This window comes from Anomaloglossus baeobatrachus, chromosome 5 (assembly GCF_048569485.1).
Source record: "Anomaloglossus baeobatrachus isolate aAnoBae1 chromosome 5, aAnoBae1.hap1, whole genome shotgun sequence".
NCBI classification, from domain to species: Eukaryota; Metazoa; Chordata; class Amphibia; order Anura; family Aromobatidae; genus Anomaloglossus; species Anomaloglossus baeobatrachus.
In genome coordinates this window covers 557,793,417-557,815,314 of record NC_134357.1, presented here as the reverse complement: position 1 = coordinate 557,815,314, position 21,898 = coordinate 557,793,417, and the positions used below count along the sequence as shown (strand labels likewise).

Genomic DNA, 21,898 nt, shown 5'->3' with positions numbered 1-21,898 from the left:
CATTTTTTCCTTCCAAATTGCTTTAGTTCCTGTGAAGCACCAAAAGGGATAAACTTTTTGGATGTTGCATTTTGAGGGGTGCAGTTTTTAGAATGATGTCATCTTTGAGTATTTCCTACCACCTAGGCCTCTCAGTGTCACTTCACATGTGATTTGGTCCATAAAAATTGTTTTTGTATTTTAAATTTTGTTGGAAAAGAGAGAGGAATAAAAATGGTGCTGACGTAAAGTAGGCATGTGGGAAATGTTATTTATTATTGATTTTGTGCAATATAACTATCCGCTTTAAGGGCATAAAAATTAAGAGTTTGAAAAAAAAAATTGAAATGTCAAATTCTTTATTTTTTGCATTAATAGATGTAAATAGTATCAACCAAAATTTACCACTATCATGAAGTACAATATGTCACAAGAAAACAAACTCAAAATCACTGGAATCTATTGACGTGTTCCAGAGTTATAACCTCATAAAGTGACACTGGTCAGAATTGAAAAAAAATGGCCAAGTCACAAAGGCAAAAACAGGCTCTGGGGTGAAAGGGTTAAAAACTCGATCACATCAGATGTTCACACAAAGAAGGAATGGATCCTAGATGGAAATAGTAATTCGTAATATGAACATATTTATTATTGTAGTATAGAGAAGTTACAGACATTGTTGAGACATGGAGATTGTGAACTGAAAGTAACTGTAATGAATGGCAGATCGCTGAGATTGGGAGTTAGGAAGAAGAGGGAGGAGGAATGTTGAGTTTTTTTGGGGGGAGGGTTGGAATACTCTTGTCCATATAGTGAATATATAAATATCCCGGTGTGAATTATTCTAGGTGGTCAACACATAATTTTCAAGTAAAACCTTCTTTCGATTGATTCCATGAAGGCTTTCAAATGTTCAAATTGGACTTTCCTCCATTCAGCCCTGACTCAATTGAGTATTAAAGAGCTTATGCTACACAGAATTATGGCACTATATCTTAATCCTACTGCCTGTATAAGAATTAACAACACCACTTTATCTTTCTTTACAATGGCTAATGGGACTAGACAGGGTGGACCTCTTTCCCCTCTTCCATGTAATATAGCTATAGAGCACTTGGCAAAATGCAATTCCCTTGACATCATGGGCCTACAGATTGAAGGGAGACATGTCAAGCTGGCCCTATATGCAGATGACTGATATTATATTTAACCAACCTGAGCGTTTCTTTTCCAGCGCTAATTAAAGAGCTTGAGTGGTTTGGAGCAGTTTCAAATTTCAAAGTAAATGTCTCCAAATCAGAAGCACTTAATATTTCCCTTCCCAATACATTAGTCGATAGACTTCAAGCATTGTTCCCCATCAAATGGCCTTCAAAAGCCACCAAGTACTTGGGAGTGTGGGTGTTCACCAATCCTGCTGACATCTTCTCTCTCAACTTGGTGCTCGATCAACATACCCTTGCAAACCTGAAATACATGATCATTGCCAACTGTCAAGTTCTATTTCAAAAATCTTTTAACAAATTTGTTTAGGGATTCCTTAGGCCCAGGATTAAGTTTGACAAAATATCCAGATCTAAATCTACATGGGGTGTAGGGCTGCCCAATCTTGAGCGTTATTATCTGGCGATCCTTCTGTCAGATTTTAGAATGGAGACGATTCAATGAGTCGATCAAACAGTGGATCACAGTTCAAAAATCTATTTCCCCTCCCAAATGTCCTCTTCACCGTGGACCTCCGCATCTAACAACCTGCCATTCTGGACTTTCAACCTCTAATTCAGTCCTTCCTAATGTTCTGGGACAGATTTCACAAGAGGCCTGATCTTCCTCATGAAAATGGTCCCATTTGTCCTCTTTTTGACAATCCCGTTTTAGCTCCTGCCATAAAAAGAGATTAATTTTTGTGTTGGCGCTCTTCAAATTTGGACGGACTGGAGCAATGGTAGATTTTTTTTTCCAGATTTCCTTCTTTGACGGCTTTGAAGGGGATCGGCCCAGAGAATACCCTTTCCTGGTTGGAATCCCTACAAATGAAAACCTTTCTTCACAGTACAGTGTCTCGAGTTTGGTCTCCCCAAATCCCTTTTGACTCTCTATTATTGACGACCTCCCCTCCTTCCCATCTTATTTCCCAAGTTTATACCATTCTCTCTGATGCCTACATTGGTGCTCCACCTGGCTACCTGCACTCCTGGCAAGAAGAACTCCTAATTACTCTGTCTGAGTCTGATTGCTCCAAACTCTTCAGTCAAAAGGGGGCTTTACATGCTGCGATATCGGTAATGAATTATCGTCGGGGTCATGGTGTTTGTGACGCACATCCGGCGTCATTAACGATATCACAGTGTGTGACACTTATGAGCGACCTTAAACGATCGCAAAAGCGGTCAAAATAGTTTGCCGCGGAGAGGTCGTCCTGAAACAAAAAATTGTTTTTAGCTTATTAGCGATATTGTTCCTCATTCCTGCGGCACCACACATTGCTGTGTGTGACACCACAGGAGCACTGAACATCTCCTTACCTGCCTCCACTGGCAATGCGGAAGGAAGGAGGTGGATGTTACATCCCGCTCATCTCCGCCTGCCGTGTGACGTCGCACGAACCGCCCCCTTAGAAAGGAGACGGTTTGCCGGCCAGAGCAACGTCACAGGGCAGGTAAGTGCGTGTGACGGGGGTAAGTGAGGTTGTGCGGCACGGGCAGCGATTTGCCCGTGTTGCACATTCGACGGGGGCGGGTACGATCGATTGCGATCTCGCTAGCGAGATCACAGAGTGGAAAGCCCGCTTAACTCTTAAAAATTAATACCGTTTTAAATCAGACTCGTTGGTATAGATGCCCTAAACTCCACCTCAAAATCTTTGTGATCTTTAAAAAGATGCCATTTGTGTGTAAAATATTTCCCTCATTCTAAACATGGTTTTCCAGGAATAATCTGGCTCATAAGATCAGATTGTTGCTATTATTATTATTGTTTGAATTTGCTACACCTAACAGAAGTCTGAAAAACATTCAGACTTGTGTGAAGGCCATATTCAGTGTAATGTGTCTTTAAACATAAAATCATATATTAAGTGCTGGTACATTGCAAAATGTACCAGACCTTATCTGTGAGATTGACGCCTGATGCATATGGTATGATTAGGCATGACTCTGCATGTTCCACAAGTACATACGTGGATATTAAAAAGTCCCTAGACTATGTAAGAACAAAATAAAGACCTTCTTGGAACATGCAGCATGCCAAGAATATTGTCTTGGTGTCCACTTGGATCAGGTGGTCTCTGTTTTATGTGATATTCCAGATAAACCAATCAGTATAAATGATAAACAAGGGTGTAACCAATCATTATGCGATAGAGATAAGATTGACCAATGTACATTGGGATACATTCATTTACTTGTTAAAGCTTTTAAAAAAATATGATCCCCGGGCACTTGCTCAGCTGGTGAATCAAAGCACTGTGAAAGCTGACTGTGTCTTCATCCCGTCAACGAAGCATTCATTGGGCACGTGGCTTGGCTGATTGCCATAACAATGGCAAGGGTTTGAGCCCTCTGTGAATTCTTTGGTGTTCAGCAAGTTTTGATTTTCGTGCAAAACTTTTCCCACATTCTGAACATGAATATGGCTTCTCACCTGTGTGAGTTCTCTGATGTCTAACCAAATGTGATTTAAATGCAAAACATCTCCCACATTCTGAACATGAAAAAGGCTTTTCCCCTGTGTGAGTTCTCAGATGGTTAGCAAGACATGATTTATCTGCAAAACATCTCCCACATTCTGAACATAAAAAAGGTTTTTCCCCTGTGTGAGTTCTCAGATGTTTAGCAAGACATGATTGATTTGAAAAATATTTCCCACATTCTGAACATAAAAAGGGTTTATCCCCTGTGTGAGTTATCTGATGTGTAACCAAATATGAATTATATGCAAAACATTTCCCACATTCTGAACATGAAAAGGGCTTTTTCCCTGTGTGAATTCTTTTGTGTTGAGCAAGATTTGAGTTTTGTGCAAAACATTTCCCACATTCTGAACATGAATATGGCTTCTCCCCCGTGTGAGTTCTCTTATGTGTAACAAAATCGGATATATCTGCAAAACATTTCCCACATTCTGAACATGAATATGGCTTCTCCCCTGTGTGAGTTCTCTTATGTCTAACTAAATGTGATTTATATGCAAAACATTTCCCACATTCTGAACATGAAAAAGGCTTCTTCCCTGTGTGAATTCTTTTGTGTTGAGCAAGATTTGAGTTTTGTGCAAAACATTTCCCACATTCTGAACATGAATATGGCTTCTCCCCCGTGTGAGTTCTCTTATGTGTAACAAAATCTGATATATCTACAAAACATTTCCCACATTCTGAACATGAATATGGCTTCTCCCCTGTGTGAGTTCTCTTATGTCTAACCAAATGTGATTTATATGCAAAACATTTCCCACATTCTGAACATGAAAAAGGCTTCTCCCCAGTGTGAGTTCTCTTATGTGCAATCAAATGTGATTTATCTGCAAAACATTTCCCACATTCTGAACATGAAAAAGGCTTCTCCCCAGTGTGAGTTCTCTTATGTGTAACCAAATGTGATTTATATGCAAAACATTTCCCACATTCTGGACATGAAAAAGGCTTCTCCCTGGTGTGAGTTCTCTGGTAACTAACATACTCTGAAGAAAAGCTTTTCTCCCCTGTGTGAATTTGTTTATGGATTTTTCGATATTCTGAAGTTGAAACCGGCTTCTTTGCAGTAAGAGCACTTTCATTTTTAATGCCTCTTTTGTGACATTTCTTTTTCTCAACAGTCTGTGATGAATCAGAAGTTAAGACTTGTTTAAAAGCATCAGATGATAGATCTTTACTGTGAAGGGATGATGGTATATCTGGAATAGCGGCATTTACTTCAGTTATATCTTGTTTGATAACAAGGTCATCTGATTTGAAAATTGAAGATGTCAGGTGTGCTTCTAATCTCCTGGTATAGTCATCTGCCAAGAATAAAACATATTTTGAATGTACATACATTTAAGGATATAATTTATAAAATAGCTTGTAACACAGTTAACAGCATCCCAGCACTGACCTGCCCACTTTCCCTGGTGGGAACGCAGGAACACTTACCCTCCCGACCACCCATTGGAGGCTTCCATGTCCTCAGTCCATACCATCTTCTCCCAGGGCCAGCAGATGCCACATAGGTCTCCTGGGAGTGCACTTAGGGTGTGCACATCTATTCTTAAAAGGCCAGCGTGCCCTAACCTGGAAGTGCCTCTTAGCTATATACTAAGATGCACTAGGTATTTAAGGCATCCTCCCCCTATGGGAAGTGCCTTGGCAATATGGTCTATCCTTAGAGACATGTTGCTAGTTGTCAAGTCACATTCAGTTTGCTGAAACTTATGTTGTGTGTACTAACACGTCTGTATCCTAGTATCCGCTGTGCCCACTATACGTGCTAGATCTATACCAGCAGTGCCTACCATACCTGCTGTATCTATACCAGAGCTGTGCCAGCCTGGCCTGCCGTATCTGCTGCACATCTTGTAGCGGCTATATCTGCTGCACCACCTTACACAAGCTTTCTGATCTGCACCTGACATCAGTGACGGTCAGTAGCTAATCCCCAATCACTGGGACCAGCTGTCACAGTATTGGGACTTCTTAGAGTAGCACCTGGCATCTACCTTTCAGCACAAGCCTAATCTCACCATCAGAGGCTCTAGTTAAGACAAGGTAGTTGCTTAGTTATGGCCCTCCTAGGTAAGCTGATGATGAGGTCCATTGAGTCCACTCATGCTCGTACCTGCGATAACTGTTTGCCCAATGCCATGGATCCCGCTGACTCCAGTACTCCTCAGCTTGCAAGTATGCAGAAAGAGATGGTCCTTCAACGGGAACAAGAACAGATCCTGACCTACTTGCAGTCAGTAGACACCTGCTTGCAAGACATGACAACATCTCCACTTGATCCTATCCTGGCTATAGTAGCCGCCCTGGCAGCATATCCGGCTCTAAGCTTTGGCCCTCATCTGTCTGCTCTACTGCAGTTTGACACTGACCCTAGGTAATGCAGGGGATTCATAAATCAGTGCTACTTGCATTTTTAACTTTTGTCTCATCAGTTTATTTCAGAGTGGGCCAAAGTGGCCTTTATGATTTCACACATGATCGGTGAGGTCCTTGATTGGATCAATCCACTATGGGAGAGAAGTGATCCTGTAGTCTTGGACCTGCAAGGCTTCCGGGGGGCCTTCTACAAGGTATTCAATAAACTAGGTTGAGTTTCTACTGCAGCATCTTTGCTTCTTAGACTTCGCCAGAGAATTCTCCCCGTAGACCAGACCTGGGCAAGGGGCGGCCCGCGGGCCACATCCGGCCCGCCTACTGTCTGTGACCGGCCCGCCCATCTGCAGCCGGTGCAGTGGAGCCAGGCTGCTGTGTACCGGGCAGGGAGAGATCCTGCAGCTCCGCACAGTCAGTGCAGGCTGCGGAACACAGGAATCTCTCCTCTGTTCCCTGCCGGCACTTTCTCTGTGACACACGCGCGCGCTCTGACGTTGTCAGTACTGCACGGCGTGTGTCATTTCAAAAGTTCCCTCCAGGCGGATGAAGAAGCGGCACAGTGGGGGCCTTCACGGAGAGAAACAGCGGCAGGGGCCCCTCGAAGAGCATCGGCGCAGCCAGGGCCCATACAAGAGAAAAAGCAACTCAGCGGGGGGCCCGTACCGAGGTGCCTGAGGACAGGGACAATAACAAGGGAGAGGTAAGTAGTGACTAATAAGCTGAGGAGGGACAATGGGGGAGGGGGGGACTGGTGATTATTGGGGGTGTAGTGATGTAGTATATTACAGGTGTTGTTTATGGGGGTGTAGTGATGTAGTATATTACAGGTGTAGTTTATGGGGGTGTAGTGATGTAGTATATTACAGGTGTAGTATATGGGGGTGTAGTATATTACAGGTGTAGTTTATGGGGGTGTAGTGATTTAGTATATTACAGGTGTAGTATATGGGGTGTAGTGATGTAGTATATTACAGTGTAGTATACAGGGGGTGTAGTGGTGTAGTTTATTACAGGTGTAGTATATGGAGGGGGTGTAGTGATGTAGTATATTGGGTAGAACTGAGTTAATTATATTAGTCCGGCCCTCTAAAACCATCCCGATTTCTCATGCGGCCCCATGGGAAAATTAATTGCCCACCCCTGCCGTAGACCATTATGCTATCCATTTCCGCACCTTGTCCTCCGAACTAAGTGTTATGAGGTGTTCAGCTTTGTACTCGCTGGGTGTCATGGCGGCGTCAGACTATTCACACCACAGACTCTAGCAAACAATTAGCTGCTTAGCCTGACTTGGGTGTTGGCTGTTTTAGCTTCACTGCTCTCAAGTCCAGCAGAAGTTAATTCCTGATGGCTTTGTGAACGGCAGGAGCTCAAGCTGCTTTGACCACTCACAGCCACCTTCACTATAAAATTACTGGAGCCAGTTGCGCCTTGTTGAATATAGCTCATCGTTGCTTCAGCGATATCTGTCCCTATTTGTAGCAATCCAAAGCCTGTTGTGATGTCGTGTGCTTTCCTATGTGGTGTGCAAAGATCCCTGTTGATAGTTTTTTTGTTCCCTGTGTTTTATTTCTTCCTGGGCACATATTGTCTCTCCCTTGTGTCTGATTGCAGTGTGCATGTGTTTTGGTTCTTCCTCAGTCTACTGCATTTGTGCGGTTTATATCTACACTCCCAGCCCTCTTTTGGGGTGGGTAAGAGGGGGTGTTAAATCAGGGTTCAGACAGGAGTTAGGGTCACTCTGGCAGTCCAGACCTGGCTACCATCAAGCAGAATATATTTGGCAGTATATAAATAAAAAAAAATAAATTAAAAATTAAATTAATCCTACCTCTGGGATAAGGGTCAGCACAGGGTCCTTAATCTGAGGGCCAGTTTAGGGGTCCCTGCTTCAGTTACACCGACACCACTATGACATTATATTTCGTCTCCTGATATTTTCCTCATGGATTTTTTTACTGGTCTTGCAAAACAGCTGCAGGAGTTGACATTCCTGTGACGGAGTCCTTCTCCCATATCACACAATCAACAGAGCAAGAGATGGCTGTACAATCCAACGAGCATTTATTTTAAGCAAATCAAATGGTCCATAACATAATCCACCCTACAGAGGATAAAAATAGTAAAGAAACACGAATATAGTCCAGTAACAGCATAAATGTCCAGGTCTCTCTGAGGAGCTCCAGCTTTTCCCTCAGAGGTTCAATCCTGCTTCTTCGCTCTTGTAAGTATCACCCAGAATGACAAATCCCCCAGGTAAGCAGAGAGTTAGGTGGATCCCAGGCCCCCTTCCCCCAGACTTAGGGACAGGAACACTACAGGGGGTGATTACCTACAGACAATACAATGTACACACAAGTAATACAAATAATGGACAGTAAACCAAGCCCAAAATCCGACCCTACACAACATGATACACAGTACACCATATCCCACCATCACAACTCCAGGTAGTGGAGCTTAGGAGGGTAGTGCAGCTACAAGCCCTGTCACCTCTCACAGTGCAGTCGGCGCTCCAGAACCCATACTGATGCTTCTTGAGTGGTTTTCGGGGGATCACAGTCGGTTTGTCTCCTTCCGGGAGGCGTGCAAGCTGTACTTCCGCCTGCGGCCTCTATCCTCTGGGAGTGAGGCTCAGAAAGCTTATATAGTGGTTTCCCTACTGAGTAGTGTTTTTTTTCCCTTGCCTTTCAATTCCCCTGTGTTTGGGTCGGAGGACGGTTTTCTTTGTCCTTGGCCTCAGCAATGACGACCCAGATAAGGTGTCTTTGGCCGCTTCCAAAATGTATTCACTTAAAACAGGAGGATCGACTGGCAGGGGACTAGTGCGCAAAATTCCGGTGGCGGTCAATAGACATGCAGTGGATCGACCCTGCTCTCAAGAGCCAGGTCTTGCAGTCTTGTTTCAGAGAGGGATAAGGGGGCTTTGGTGATGTATGGTCCACCGCCCTCTCTGGAGTCTGCTATGGCGCTAGTAATCTGTATTGATCGCCGATTCCATCTGAGGTCTCACGATACCACATCTACCTGGGAGGGGGGCAATAACTCAGTGTCTTCCCTGGAGACCTCGGTCGAGCCCATGCAGCACGGTGGGATGAATCAGGTAAAACGAGAGTCTCATACTCCTAGAGCAGGAGGGATGTTTTTTTCTAAGGCAAAAGGGGGCACTTCATCAGCGTGAGTCCCCTGGTGCCTAAAAAAGATCAGCTGTTGGAAAAACTGCCTGCTTCAGGGAGATTGGGGGATTCCTTCCTGGATCTACACATCTCCTCCATGATTGTCACTCAGTGTCTGCTACCAGTCAAGGTGAAGATTGGGGGCCGTGAGGTCACCATAAAGGTTTTTCTGGATAATTGTTTCAGGGCCAATATCACTGACGAGCACATTGACCGCTCATCGGGATTAAAAGTTGCCCTGTCCTGATCGGATTGTTGCCATTGACTCGTCATGTCTGTCTCAGAGGGTATTCAAGGAAGGTGTACATGATTTAAAACTCCGCATTGGGGACCTTCAATTCAGAGCGTGTCACCTGTCAGGTGCTCAAGAACCTTCCTGCACCAGTCGTGTTGGGGTTACCTTGGCTCTCCTTACACAACCCTGTAGTTGATTGGACTCCCTGAACAATGTCCTGAGTCTTCCATACTGTAAGACACACTGTCTGGAGACCTGGGTCTCATCTGTTACTCCCTGTATCCCTTAATCATTGTCAGTGTTCAAGGATGTGTTCTCAGAGAAAGGATGTCAGGAGTTGCCACCGCACAGATCTTATGATTGCACTATAAGGTTGAAGCCTTGGGCTAGGTTGCCCAAGTGGAGAATGTACAATCTGTCTGGTCCAGAGAGACTTGCTTTCAAGGAATATATTGCTGAGGGTCTAGCCCAGGGGTCAGGAACCTTTTTGGCTAAGAGAGCCGTAAACGCCACATATTTTGAAATATAATTCCGCGAGAGCCGTACAATATGTTTAAAGGGCCATTGACAGATCAATCGCTCCAATGTTCACTTAGTACAGCAAGGAATGCTCCTCCCTGCTGTATAAAGCCACAACTGGACTGAAACAATGGTAATTAGCAGTAAAAAAATCAAATAAATAACTTACATTGTGAACTTGCGATGCATGACATCAGTCCAGCAGTCTGTCTTCTTCTCTTTCCTGCGCATGACTGGAAGCTGGCATTCTTCCCACCTGATGTTGAGAGAATGCCAGCTTTGAGGCATTCGCAGAAGAAAGAAGCTGGAATATTGGACATGTCACACAACGCATTGTCAGTTATGTCAATTATCTATTTTATTATTTTACAGCGAATTATTGTTTAGGTCCAGCGGTGGCTTAGTGCAGCAGAGAGGAACACTCCTTTGTGTACTAAGTGACCGCTGGAGCAATTGTATCTGTCAGTGGCCCAGACACCCTGCTTCCCATACAGCCTGCACCCCCCATATCACACACACACACACTGCTCCCCATACAGCCTGCACCCCCCATATCCCACACACACACACTGCTTCCCATACAGCCTGCACCCCCCAGATCTCACACACTACACCCCCATATGTCACATACCCTGCTTCCCATACAGCCTGCACCCCCCATATCACACACACACACTGCTCCCCATACAGCCTGCACCCCCCATATCACACACACACACTGCTCCCCATACAGCCTGCACCCCCCATATCACACACACACACTGCTCCCCATACAGCCTGCACCCCCATATCACACACACTACACCCCCATATCTCACACACCCTGCTTCCCATACAGCCTACACCCCCATATCTCTCACACCCTGCTTCCCATACAGCCTGCACCCCCCATATCACACACACACACACTGCTCCCCATACGGCCTGCACCCCCCATATCCCACACACACACACTGCTCCCCATACGGCCTGCACCCCCCATATCCCACACACACACACACACACACTGCTTCCCATACAGCCTGCACCCCCCAGATCTCACACACTACACCCCCATATGTCGCATACCCTGCTCCCCATACAGCCTGCACCCCCATATCACACACACTACACCCCCATATCTCACACACCCTGCTTCCCATACAGCCTACACCCCCATATCTCTCACACCCTGCTTCCCATACAGCCTGCACCCCCCATATCACACACACACACACACACTGCTCCCCATACGGCCTGCACCCCCCATATCCCACACACACACACACACTGCTTCCCATACAGCCTGCACCCCCCATATCCCACACACACACACTGCTTCCCATACAGCCTGCACCCCCCATATCCCACACACACACACACTGCTTCCCATACAGCCTGCACCCCCCAGATCTCACACACTACACCCCCATATGTCACATACCCTGCTTCCCATACAGCCTGCACCCCCCCATATCACACACAATACACCCCCATATCTCACACACCCTACTCACATATCTCACCCTGCCTGTACCCCAACTTACCCCTCTCAAACACTCTGCACCCCTTCACATGCTTCTGTCACAGTCTGCAGCCCTCATATGCCCCTCACCCTGCAGCCCCCCTCACCCTCATGTCCCCTCTTTTCTTATTACCAGTCATGTGTCCATTATCTCCTTCAGGATTCAGTATCTTGCTTTCTGCCCGGCCTCCTGTGTCTCCTCCCACACAGTCACATGGGCGTGATGTCATCGCAGGTCCTGCAGGATGGAGATCCCGTCTGCTGTGCAGGTCAGGACTAGCACTCCTGCAGCTCAGACATGGCTGGTGGCCTCTCCAGGTCAGGGGCCCCTCTACTGACACTGGGCTCCCCTGACTCACAGTTCGGCCACTACACAGCAGCACTACACATAGACGCAGAGCGGCTGGCAGGCCCCTATGTGTACTAGTGCCGCTGTGTAGTAGCCGGCCTGTGAGTCAGGGGAGCCCAGTGTCAGTAGAGGGGCGGCTCACTTCTCGTTCCCCCGCTGATCCGGTCTCCTCGGCGCGTCGTCCATTGCTGTCGCTCGCTGACCTCTCAGCAGGCGCGCAGTGATGACGTCACCGCGCTCGCTGCAGAGCTGTCAGAAGAACGCCGACAGTCACAGCGGGGAGAATGATAAGAGAGGGAGCGCCGCTCATTCTCTCATCATTGCTCTCAATTGTATCGGCACCTGCGATGCCGATGCAATTGAAAGCTCGATCCTCGGCGGGGGGCGGTGACAGCGCGGCCACCGGGCCCCCCTGAGTAGCCGGGTGCTGGCGCCGGCCCTGATCCTTCCCATAGACAGGTAGGAGCCCTGTCTGCGAGCCAGATACGGCCATCAAAAGAGCCATATCTGGCTCGCGAGCCATAGGTTCCCGACCCCTGGTCTAGCCAATGGTCACATTAGGCGTTCGTCCTTTCTAATTGTGGCATGTTTTATTATTGTTAAAAAGGAGGATGGTGGATTACACCCGTGTCTGGATTTTTGTGACCTTAATCAGACTACGGTCCATGATACATATCTTATATATTCCTTGATTTAGGACCTGTTTAACCAGATTTCCGGGGCTAAGTGGTTCGCCAAACTCAACCTCAGGGGGGGCTTATAAGCTGATTAGGGTCTCTCAGGGGATGAGCGAAAGACAGCGTTTCCGTTTCATACACCGGAGGGTCACTATGAAAATCTGGTAATGCCCTTCGGTTTAACTAACGTGCTTGTTGTATTTTAACACTTTGTGAATGATGTGTTTGCTCACCTTTTCGTTAAATTTGTAATCATATATCTGGATAACATCCTTATTTTCTCTCAAGATCAAAGGTCACACATGGAACACATCAAACAAGTATTGTGGTTACTGAGGGGAAACATGCTTCACGCTAAGCTTGAAAAATGTGTATTCACAGTTCAGGAGTTACCTTTTTGGGCTACATCATATCCACATTTGGGTTCAGGTTGGGTCCCACCAAGGTACAGGCTATTTTAAATTGAGACCGTCCTGAGAACCTTAAAGCACTACAGCGGTTCTTAAGTTTCGCCAACCACTATAAAAAGTTGATAAAGAGTTTTTCAGCTATAGCAAGACCTCTGATTGATATGACTGCACGGAAAAAAGAAGCAACGTGTGCCTGAGACTTCAGGATTCTCATTCACTTTGCTGCCATCAAAAAATTGTAACAAATATACTTTATAAAAACAAACTTTTGAGTGTCTGAAAAAGTGCTTTGAGTCAGCTCCAGTACTTAAATAGCCCGAAGTTCCTCTTTCTTTTATGGTTGAGGTGGACGCATCTGAGATGGGTGTATGGGATTATAATGTCCTAGGGTCCGTCACTTGGTAAGCTCCACCCATGTGCCCTCTTTTCCAGGAAGTTGTCGCCAGCCGAACGTAACTATGACATAGGTAATAGGCAGTTACTTGCCCTCAACTTGGCATTTGAGGAATAGCAACCCTTCCTGGAGGATGCCTGGTGTCCACCTGGTTAGTGTTATCACCGACCTTAAAAATCTCTTGTATCTTGCATCTACCAAGTACCTTTCTCTGAGGTAAGCTTGATGGTCGTTGTTTTTTAACTGGTTTATCTTTTTTGTCACCTACTGCCCTGGGTCTAAAGAACAATCAAGGAGAATGTGTTGTCCAGGAGTTTTCCAGGTGGAGAACCTCATGAGGAAGCAGTGCCAATGCTGCAGAAATGTGTGGTAGGTCCGCTCTCAGTACTGAGGTTGAGTCTGAGATTGCTGAGGCCCCACCACGGGTTCCAGTGAACAAGTAATTTGTTACCCTGAATCTTGGTTTTAAGGTTTTGGGGAGCATCACAATTTGGTTCTGGCTGGTCACCCTGGGGTGAGAGCAGTGGCGTACCGTCAATAGAGGCAGGCCACACCACTGCTGTGGGGGTCGTGACCTGAGGGGGCTCGGCGGTGGCTGCCCGCTTTGTGTGCGCTTTCATTTTCATCACTCCCAGCTGGTCACCAAGCAGCTGATTAAGTGGGGGCACACTATCTGAATACCTGCAGGCGGCCGCAATACAAATATGCAGACTCTCCCACACTGCACACTGTGCAGCCTCTGCTGAAGAGTGGCCAGGCAGCGTCTTCTTTCAGACAGGAGAGCTCTGAGAGATGCCAGGAGGAAAACATCCAATCAAGATAGGGGGCGGAGCTTGTCTGTAAAGGGGCGGGAGAAAGAAAATGTGGAAAGGACAAGAAGAGACTACAGAGCAGAATAAGTAGAGGAAACAGAGCGCTAAGCAAATAAGAAGGGAGAGCAGAAGCACCAGAAAGGAAAAGCAGAGGACAGGATCTGAACACAGCCAGGACTCCCAGGAAGTACAGCAGGGAGGCCGGAGGCTGCATGATCTCACAGCACAAGAGCAGGTGAGTATTATAATGTAAAAATGTTTGTCTGTAACACTACAGAAAGAAACTGCCTTGTACTGTGACATTACTTTGTGTGTGTATTTTTATCCCTGTACAGTGACATCACTGTGTGTGTGTTCTTATCCCTGTACTGTGACATCACTGTATGTATCTTTTACCCCTGTACTGTGACATCACTGTGTGTGTGTTTTATCCCTGTACTGTGACATCACTGTGTGTGTGTTTTATCCCTGTACTGTGACATCACTGTGTGTTATCCCTGTACTGTGACATCACTGTGTGTGTATTATACCTGTACCATGACATCACTGTGTGTGTGCGTGTGTGTGTTATCCCTGTACTATGACATCACTATGTGTGTGTTTTATTCCTGTACTGTGATATCACAGTGTGTTTTATCCCTGTACTGTGACATCACTGTGTATTTTTATCCCTGCACTGTGACATCACTATGTGTTTTATCCCTGTACTGTGACCCATGATTATGGGTATTGTATTAGAGTAGGTTATCACACTTTTGCGGAGGTTGTCTTTTGGGATTTGCTCATGCTTTTAAAGGGAACCTGTCAGGTTCAATATACACCCAGAACCATGAGCAGTTCTGGGTGCATATTGCTATTCCCTGCCCAATCGTCCTGTGGGTGTGCTAACATGCTAATGAATGTGCAACGTCAGAGGATGACGTCACTCACTTCTTCACTGCCATCGCCGCCCGACGCTGGATTTCGGCTCAGTGAGCATGATCCCAGAGTTCCGGTCATGCGCAGTACTTCAGTTTGAAGCCAGGATGCGTACACCCGGCTTCATAGTGCGCATGACCGAAACTCCGGGGTCATGCGCACTGAGCCAAAATCCAGCGTCGGGTGGTGATGGCAGCGGTGAGGCGAGTTTGATCATCCGCTGACACTGTGTATTCATTAGCATGATAGCACGCCCACAGGGGAATGCTAACATGCTAATGGAGCCGACTAGCAAGAGAGGCAACGCCCAAGGGTCTAGTCCCTGCGCTCATTAGGGAATAGCAATATGCACCCAGAACTGCTCGTGGTTTTGGGTGCATACTGGACCTGACAGGTTTTCCCTTTAAATGATTTTATGATGTGTATTTTTAGTGTCCTTTGAATTTCTAGCATTTCCATCTTCTGGTGTGCATGTCCATTATGTGTGAGCTTTTTTCCTCTTCTGTGTTGATCATATTGTGATCATACAGGATTCTGCACTCGGTTTTATTGATATAGTCCGGGTGTGCACCGCTTTTTTGGGTGTGTATATACTGTATATATATATATATATATATATATAAATTTCTGTACTGTGACATCACTGTGTATGTATTACCCCTGTACTGTGACATCACTGTGTGTATTACCCCTGTACTGTACAGAGTTTTATTATGGTTGGTTCCTAAGGCTATAAAGAGAGTCATAATTGTTACCATGACATGTGGGAGACAGATGTAAAAATTTATATTGTGTGTGCGGTGAGGGGCACGAAGGAGGACACTGCTACTTTAGGCCAAGTTCACACTCTGCAGATTTTGGGGGGGGGGGGATTTGCGTTGTGAACCCACTGGTCTTTGTGCAGTGGGCTTTTCTCAGTAACAGGATGGTGCTTATATTCAGACTCTATGTGGTGATAATATTTAGTCATGGTGTCATGGTGTGGCGGCAATATTTTGCAAAGTATAGTAGTATTATTGATCTTGGTATGGTGGGTGTTGTTCAGTAACACTATATAATATGTGTTATTTGGTAATAGTATGACTGTTTTGTTGATGCATTACTAAAAGGAAATGTAGATATTTATGAATTTTCATTATTTATTTATTTTATGGTGGCAGTAAATGTATCAGTAATTACTGTGAGGCGCTTTAGTAAGACTATTTTTTTAGTACTCTGGAGTTCTTCGGTTTGTTGGTTGTGGCTGATTCCATTGTTTGCAGGCACTGCGGTGCCCAACAAGTGTCAGGCGCTGCAGTGCTCAGCGAGCATGAGGCGTCGCACACAGTAACAAAACAGGATCACAGGCGCACAGCACTGCCTAGACTGGTCATCTGCAGTCGGAGCCGCACCCGGTAATAGTCTACTTACTGGACTGGTAGATATACAGCCTGGCTAGGATAAAGATTAATTCATAATCTGTATATACACCCCCCCAGTAACTTGTATGCCCCCCCACTGGCCCCCAGTAACTAGTTTGTTCCCCCTAGTAAGGTGTACACCGCCCCCACTAACGTGTATGCCGGCCCCCAGTAACGTACATGCTGTTTATGTTAATATTTTACTGTATTTTTTTTGGGGGGGGCATTCAGACTTTTTTGCTATGGGGCCCCATGATTTCTATGTACGCCCCTGGGTAAGAAGCACACTGGACCTCCTGCTGCATCATGTTTGGTTCCCCAAGATCCAAAGGAGTGTGGTCTCCTATGTGTCACAATTTAGATGCGCACACCAGTAGATACAAATAAGAATGTACAAATCTTTATTAAATAAAACACCATAAAACCATTTAAAAACCAGAATTGTCACAAACCACGATCCCCATAGGATTACAATATACCACTCATTTTTGATTGTGATCCAATTATACAATAATAATCAATATGAAAATAACATATCCATTGTCGCAATCCTCAATGCAGCACGTGTACTGTATATATATATGTATATATATATATATATATATATATGTATATATATATATATATATATATATATATATATATATATATATATATACACACATATATACACACACATACATACATACATACATACACACACACACACACAAACACACACACACACACGTATTATTTGACAAACTATCAGCACTAATATTCCAAGGTCAACATATATATGTAAATGGATGTATAGAATTATAGACCAAAAAGAAAAATGAATGAGGTGCACTTCCCCTGACGAAGCTGCTAGACAGCGTAGCGCGTAGGGTTCTCCTACGACCTCCTCTCCACTCTGACAACCCTCCTTTTCGCAGCTCACCGCCTGGCACACTGCAACCACTCCATCCTCCATTATAGACGCTTGGAGTAAATACATGGTAACACTGTTGAGACCTTTCTTTGCATGGCACTTTGGCCTGGTGTGCCGCTACTTCAACCAATTCGAAGATCTACATCTTGACTATTTTGTGCACACATATATAACCTTATTATTTAAATTTCATTGACTATTGGCATATGTGGGTGATTATTTATCCTGATTTTGGTCACCGGGAACACATAATACTGGCTCTATATTATGGCACAGGGGATAGGTTTTTGATTATTCCTATGGGTATCATTTTATAACATTTTAATTCCAACCTTTTTTCACAATCTACATCTGGTATCTTGGGGTCCCTTTGCCTTTATACATACAGGTATGATAAATATGTTCCATACTTTACATGGTGCTCATGTTGTTACTACTACAGATATAGTGGCTATAGGTAATTATTTTCGTATCACCTTTTTTTAGGTCTATAATTCTATACATCCATGTATTTATATGTTGACCTTGGAATATTAGTGCTGATATTTTGTCAAATAATACATATGTGTAAGTGTGGCGCCCATGAGGCTACCGTCGCCACAGAGGTACTGCACCTCAGTTAGATCCTGGGTAAGGATGGGGCCATCTATCGGTTCACGCACCAAAAGCCTGCAGACACCCAATTGTTAACTCACACATTAGATCAGGGCCGGGGTAGGTCCCAATAATGCATAGCGACCAGTAGGAGCTTAGTGGGTGAGCAGTCTGAAGTAAAATGGGCGGAGCTAAGTTTTAAAAATTGACAGTTGACAGACTCAGTCAGGAGGAGGGAGGAGAACGATGAGGAATGAGGACCCTTGAGGTCCTGCTCAACTCTGAGGAAACTGAAGAGAGACTTAGGGGACATGTGTCAGACCCCCTATAGTCATGTTTGACAAGCAACAGGTCAAGTTGAAGGGATTGGTCGCAAACGGGGGTTCTGGACCCTAGGCTAGGAAGATACTTCAGGATTTCCTAGTAACACCGGAGGCCAGGGTGGCTGTACGCACCTTTGGGCCACAAGCAGCACACAAATCAGCTGGTAGGGGACCATAGAGGATCAGGGAGCAAGGCAGGCAGAAATCCCTTCGAAGGTTCCCGGAGGGAGCCACGCAAGCAACATTCCCACAAGAGGTATACAGTCCCTGGTTCGGGGCACTGTGTGTGGAGGCGCAGGACAGGAGGGTGAAAGTCAGTGCAGAGAGACGGCTGGGAAAAGCAAACAAAAAGGGAGAACCGGTACTGGCCTCGGACTTACTCGGGTTCGGCGGTTGCCCATCACCAGGGATCCCAGCACACTGTGGCGGAATAAATTGGCTGTCAACCTGAAGAACTGGGACAGTGAGTAAAAGACTGTTATTGCAAAGCCTTGATGTTGTCTCCATTTCTCTTGCATCACACCCTGCCGTGACAGACTTTTCAAATCCCAACAGTCGCCCCGGGGTCCCGCTCCACCTGTGGGGAGCAAGAACACCTCAGCTGCAACATCATCACCTGCCCCATAACACAGCGGCAGCCCATATATCCGCAAAACCACAGGTGGTGTCACAAACTTTATTTTATTGAAAAAAACAACTCTTATCATCATCCCCTTTATTTATTAAAAAACACCGCCAGGGTCACGGGGCCGAACCCTGCCAACGCTGACATCCCCGGACTAGTCCGGCATGATTCAGAGTACCCCCGGCCCTGGGGCTCAGCGTGTCATATATATGCGCAATGTGCTGCATTGAGGGTTGCAACAATGGATGTTATTTTCATATTATTATTGCATAATTGGCTCACCATCACATATGAGTGGTATATTGTAATCCTATGGGGGGGTCATGGTTTGTGACAATAATGGTTTTATAGTGTGTTTGTCTATGGATTTAATAAAGATTTGTACACTCTTATTTGTATCTACTGGTGTGCGCATCTAAATTGTGTGAAGCTTTTCTCCTTTTCTTGATTAATTTCAATTTCACACAAGGTGCTGCACTCAGAATTAAATAATTTGTTGGCTGTGCACCCCCTAGCTTGTTATTTTCGCATGTAACATCTGTGTACAAGCTAAGCCATCGCACTCTCAGTCTGGGTGTTGCTAACATTGAGTGTTCCTAGCAAACCATGGATGGATATCTCGATGGATGTCATTATGGACCTACCCCCCTCTGCTGGCAATATGGTAATTTTAGTGGTGGTTGACAGGTTCTCTAAAATGACCCACTTTGTTGCTTTGTCATCTCTGCCTAATGCCAAGACTTTAGCCAATAGAGCTACCCAATTCATCGCTAATTTTTGGAACACATTCTGCTATTGCCAGGGGATCAAATTGTGCCACTCGTCTACTTTCCACCCGCAGTCCAATGGTCAAACAGAGCATATGAATCAACCTGGAACAATATGTGTGTCGTTTTGTGTCCGACAATGAGGAGGAGTGGTCGGCATTTCTTCCTCTGGTAGATTTTGCTATTAACAGCCACCATCATGAATCATTGGGTATATCACCTTTCTTCTGTATCTATAGTCAAAATCCTCAATTTTGTTCGCTGCATAAGAGTAGGTCTTCCAGGTTACCGTAAGAGGACCAGGTAGGGTGAAATGTTCAGTGACACTTGCTTAGCATGGGGACTAAATATAAATGTGTGGCTGACTGCGGACGTGTGCCTGATCCGGACCTGTGTGCGGGTGATTAGGTATGGCTAACCACAAAAAAAAACCATCAATCTTAAGTTACCCTCTCTTAAGTTGGGTCTGGGTTTCATCGGTCCATTACAGATTTATGCCATCATCAATCCTACGGATGGCGTTACCTGCAGTGTCCAAAATGTATAATCTGTTCCATAAATCTCTTTAATACCTTTCTTCCAGCCCCTGCACCTCCGGTTTTGGTTAACAGTTCCTTGGAGTTTGAGGTGACTGGAATCATGGACTCATGGTTGGTTCGTTGTTCTCTGAAAAATCTGGTGCACTGGCGGGGTTTTTGTCCAGAGGAGAGGTCTTGGGTGCCAGCATCAGATATTCATGCAGAGTGTCTTGTTAGGACATTTCTTCTCCGGCATCCTGAGGAACCGGGGTCAATGGTCCCTGAGGATCCACATGTCCCTTGTTGAAGGAGGGGTACTGTCATGCGATGTTCAGCTTTGTACTCGCTGGGTGTCATGGTGGCCTCAGACTCTAGTCACACCACAGAGTCTGACAAACAACCTGAAGCCTCTTAGTTGCTTAGCCTGACTAGGTTGTTTTAGCTTCACTGCTCTCCAGCACAGCAGGAGTTAATTCCTGCTGGCTTTAACTGCTGTTAGGAGCTCAGACTGCTTTGATCACTCACTGCTACCTTCACTCTTTATAAAAAATACAGGATCAAATTCCTCCTCATCGAATATAACTCAGCATTGCTTCAGCGATATCGATCCCTATTGTAGTGATCCAGAGACTAGTGATCTGTCGTGTGCTTTCCCGTCTGCTGTGCAAAGATCCCAAGTTGATAGTTTATTTCTTCCCTGTGTATCATTTCTTCCTGGGCCCGTATTGTCTCTCCCTTGTTTCTGATTGCAGTGTGCAAGTGTTTTGATTCTTCCCCTGTGTATTGTATTTGTGCGGTTTGCTTCTCCACCTCCGGCCCTCTCCTGGAGTGGGGGAGAAGGTGTGTTAGATCGGCGTTCGGACAGGAGGTAGGGTCACGCTGGCGGTCCAGGCCTGGCTACCATCAAGCCTACCACTGGGATAAAGGACAGGGTCCCTAGTCTGAGGTCCAGTTTTGGGTTTCCTGTTTCAGTTACCCCAATACCATTGTAACACTAGGATGGAATTGTGAGTCGCTGGTGGCTGCATTCTGCGAGGGACTGTCCGGAAAAATGAAGGATGAACCGGTCAGCTGTGATGTGCCTTCTCCCCTGGACAACCTGGGATCTCTGGTTATCCGCATCAACATCAGGTTTCAAGAATGCTCCAGAGAGGCAAACCGTGAAAGGAAATCATTGCGCCCGGCTCCTACCTTCCAGAAACCTATCATGCTATGATCCGCGGTTCCCGCTGCTCTCCCTCAGCACATTAAGGTAGATCGTGTGAACTTGACAAATCCTTGTTCGGTGGACTGTTGCACCACAGAGGTATGCTTCTACTGCAGGGATCTTGCTTAGCTGATCCATTTCTGTCCTTTGAAGCTGGGAAACATCCAAGCTGTACGTGAGAGCAAGTCCTCTCATTCCTTATCCACATGTGGCAGCACCCTTTTCAATTAGTTTGCCTGGGTAGTAGTAGACAGATTTTCTAAAATGGCCCATTCCACTCTGTTGTCCAGTCTTTCTTTGGCTCCTGTGCTCACCAAGCACTTCACATCTTCCACCTGCACGGCCTTAAGGGGGCTTTACACGCTGCGACATCGCTAATGCAGAGTCGTTGGGGTCACGGAATTTATGCCACACATCCGGCCGCATTAGCGATGTTGCTGCGTGTGACACCGATGAGCGATTTTGCATCGTTGCAAAAACGTGCAAAATCGCTCATCGGTGACAT

General features: G+C 45.6%; 1 protein-coding gene across 1 annotated transcript in view; it reads right to left on the bottom strand.

Moving 5' to 3' along the window:
* Positions 1-1,359: 1,359 nt before the first annotated feature.
* LOC142312348 (uncharacterized) overlaps positions 1,360-21,898 on the bottom strand; it is a 166,639-nt gene continuing 146,100 nt past the window's right edge. Inside the window, exon 7 of the mRNA XM_075351285.1 lies at positions 1,360-4,605. Within this exon, the coding sequence (XP_075207400.1) occupies positions 3,485-4,605 (1,121 nt within the window). The 3' untranslated portion in view covers positions 1,360-3,484. The remainder of the gene's footprint in view (positions 4,606-21,898) is intronic.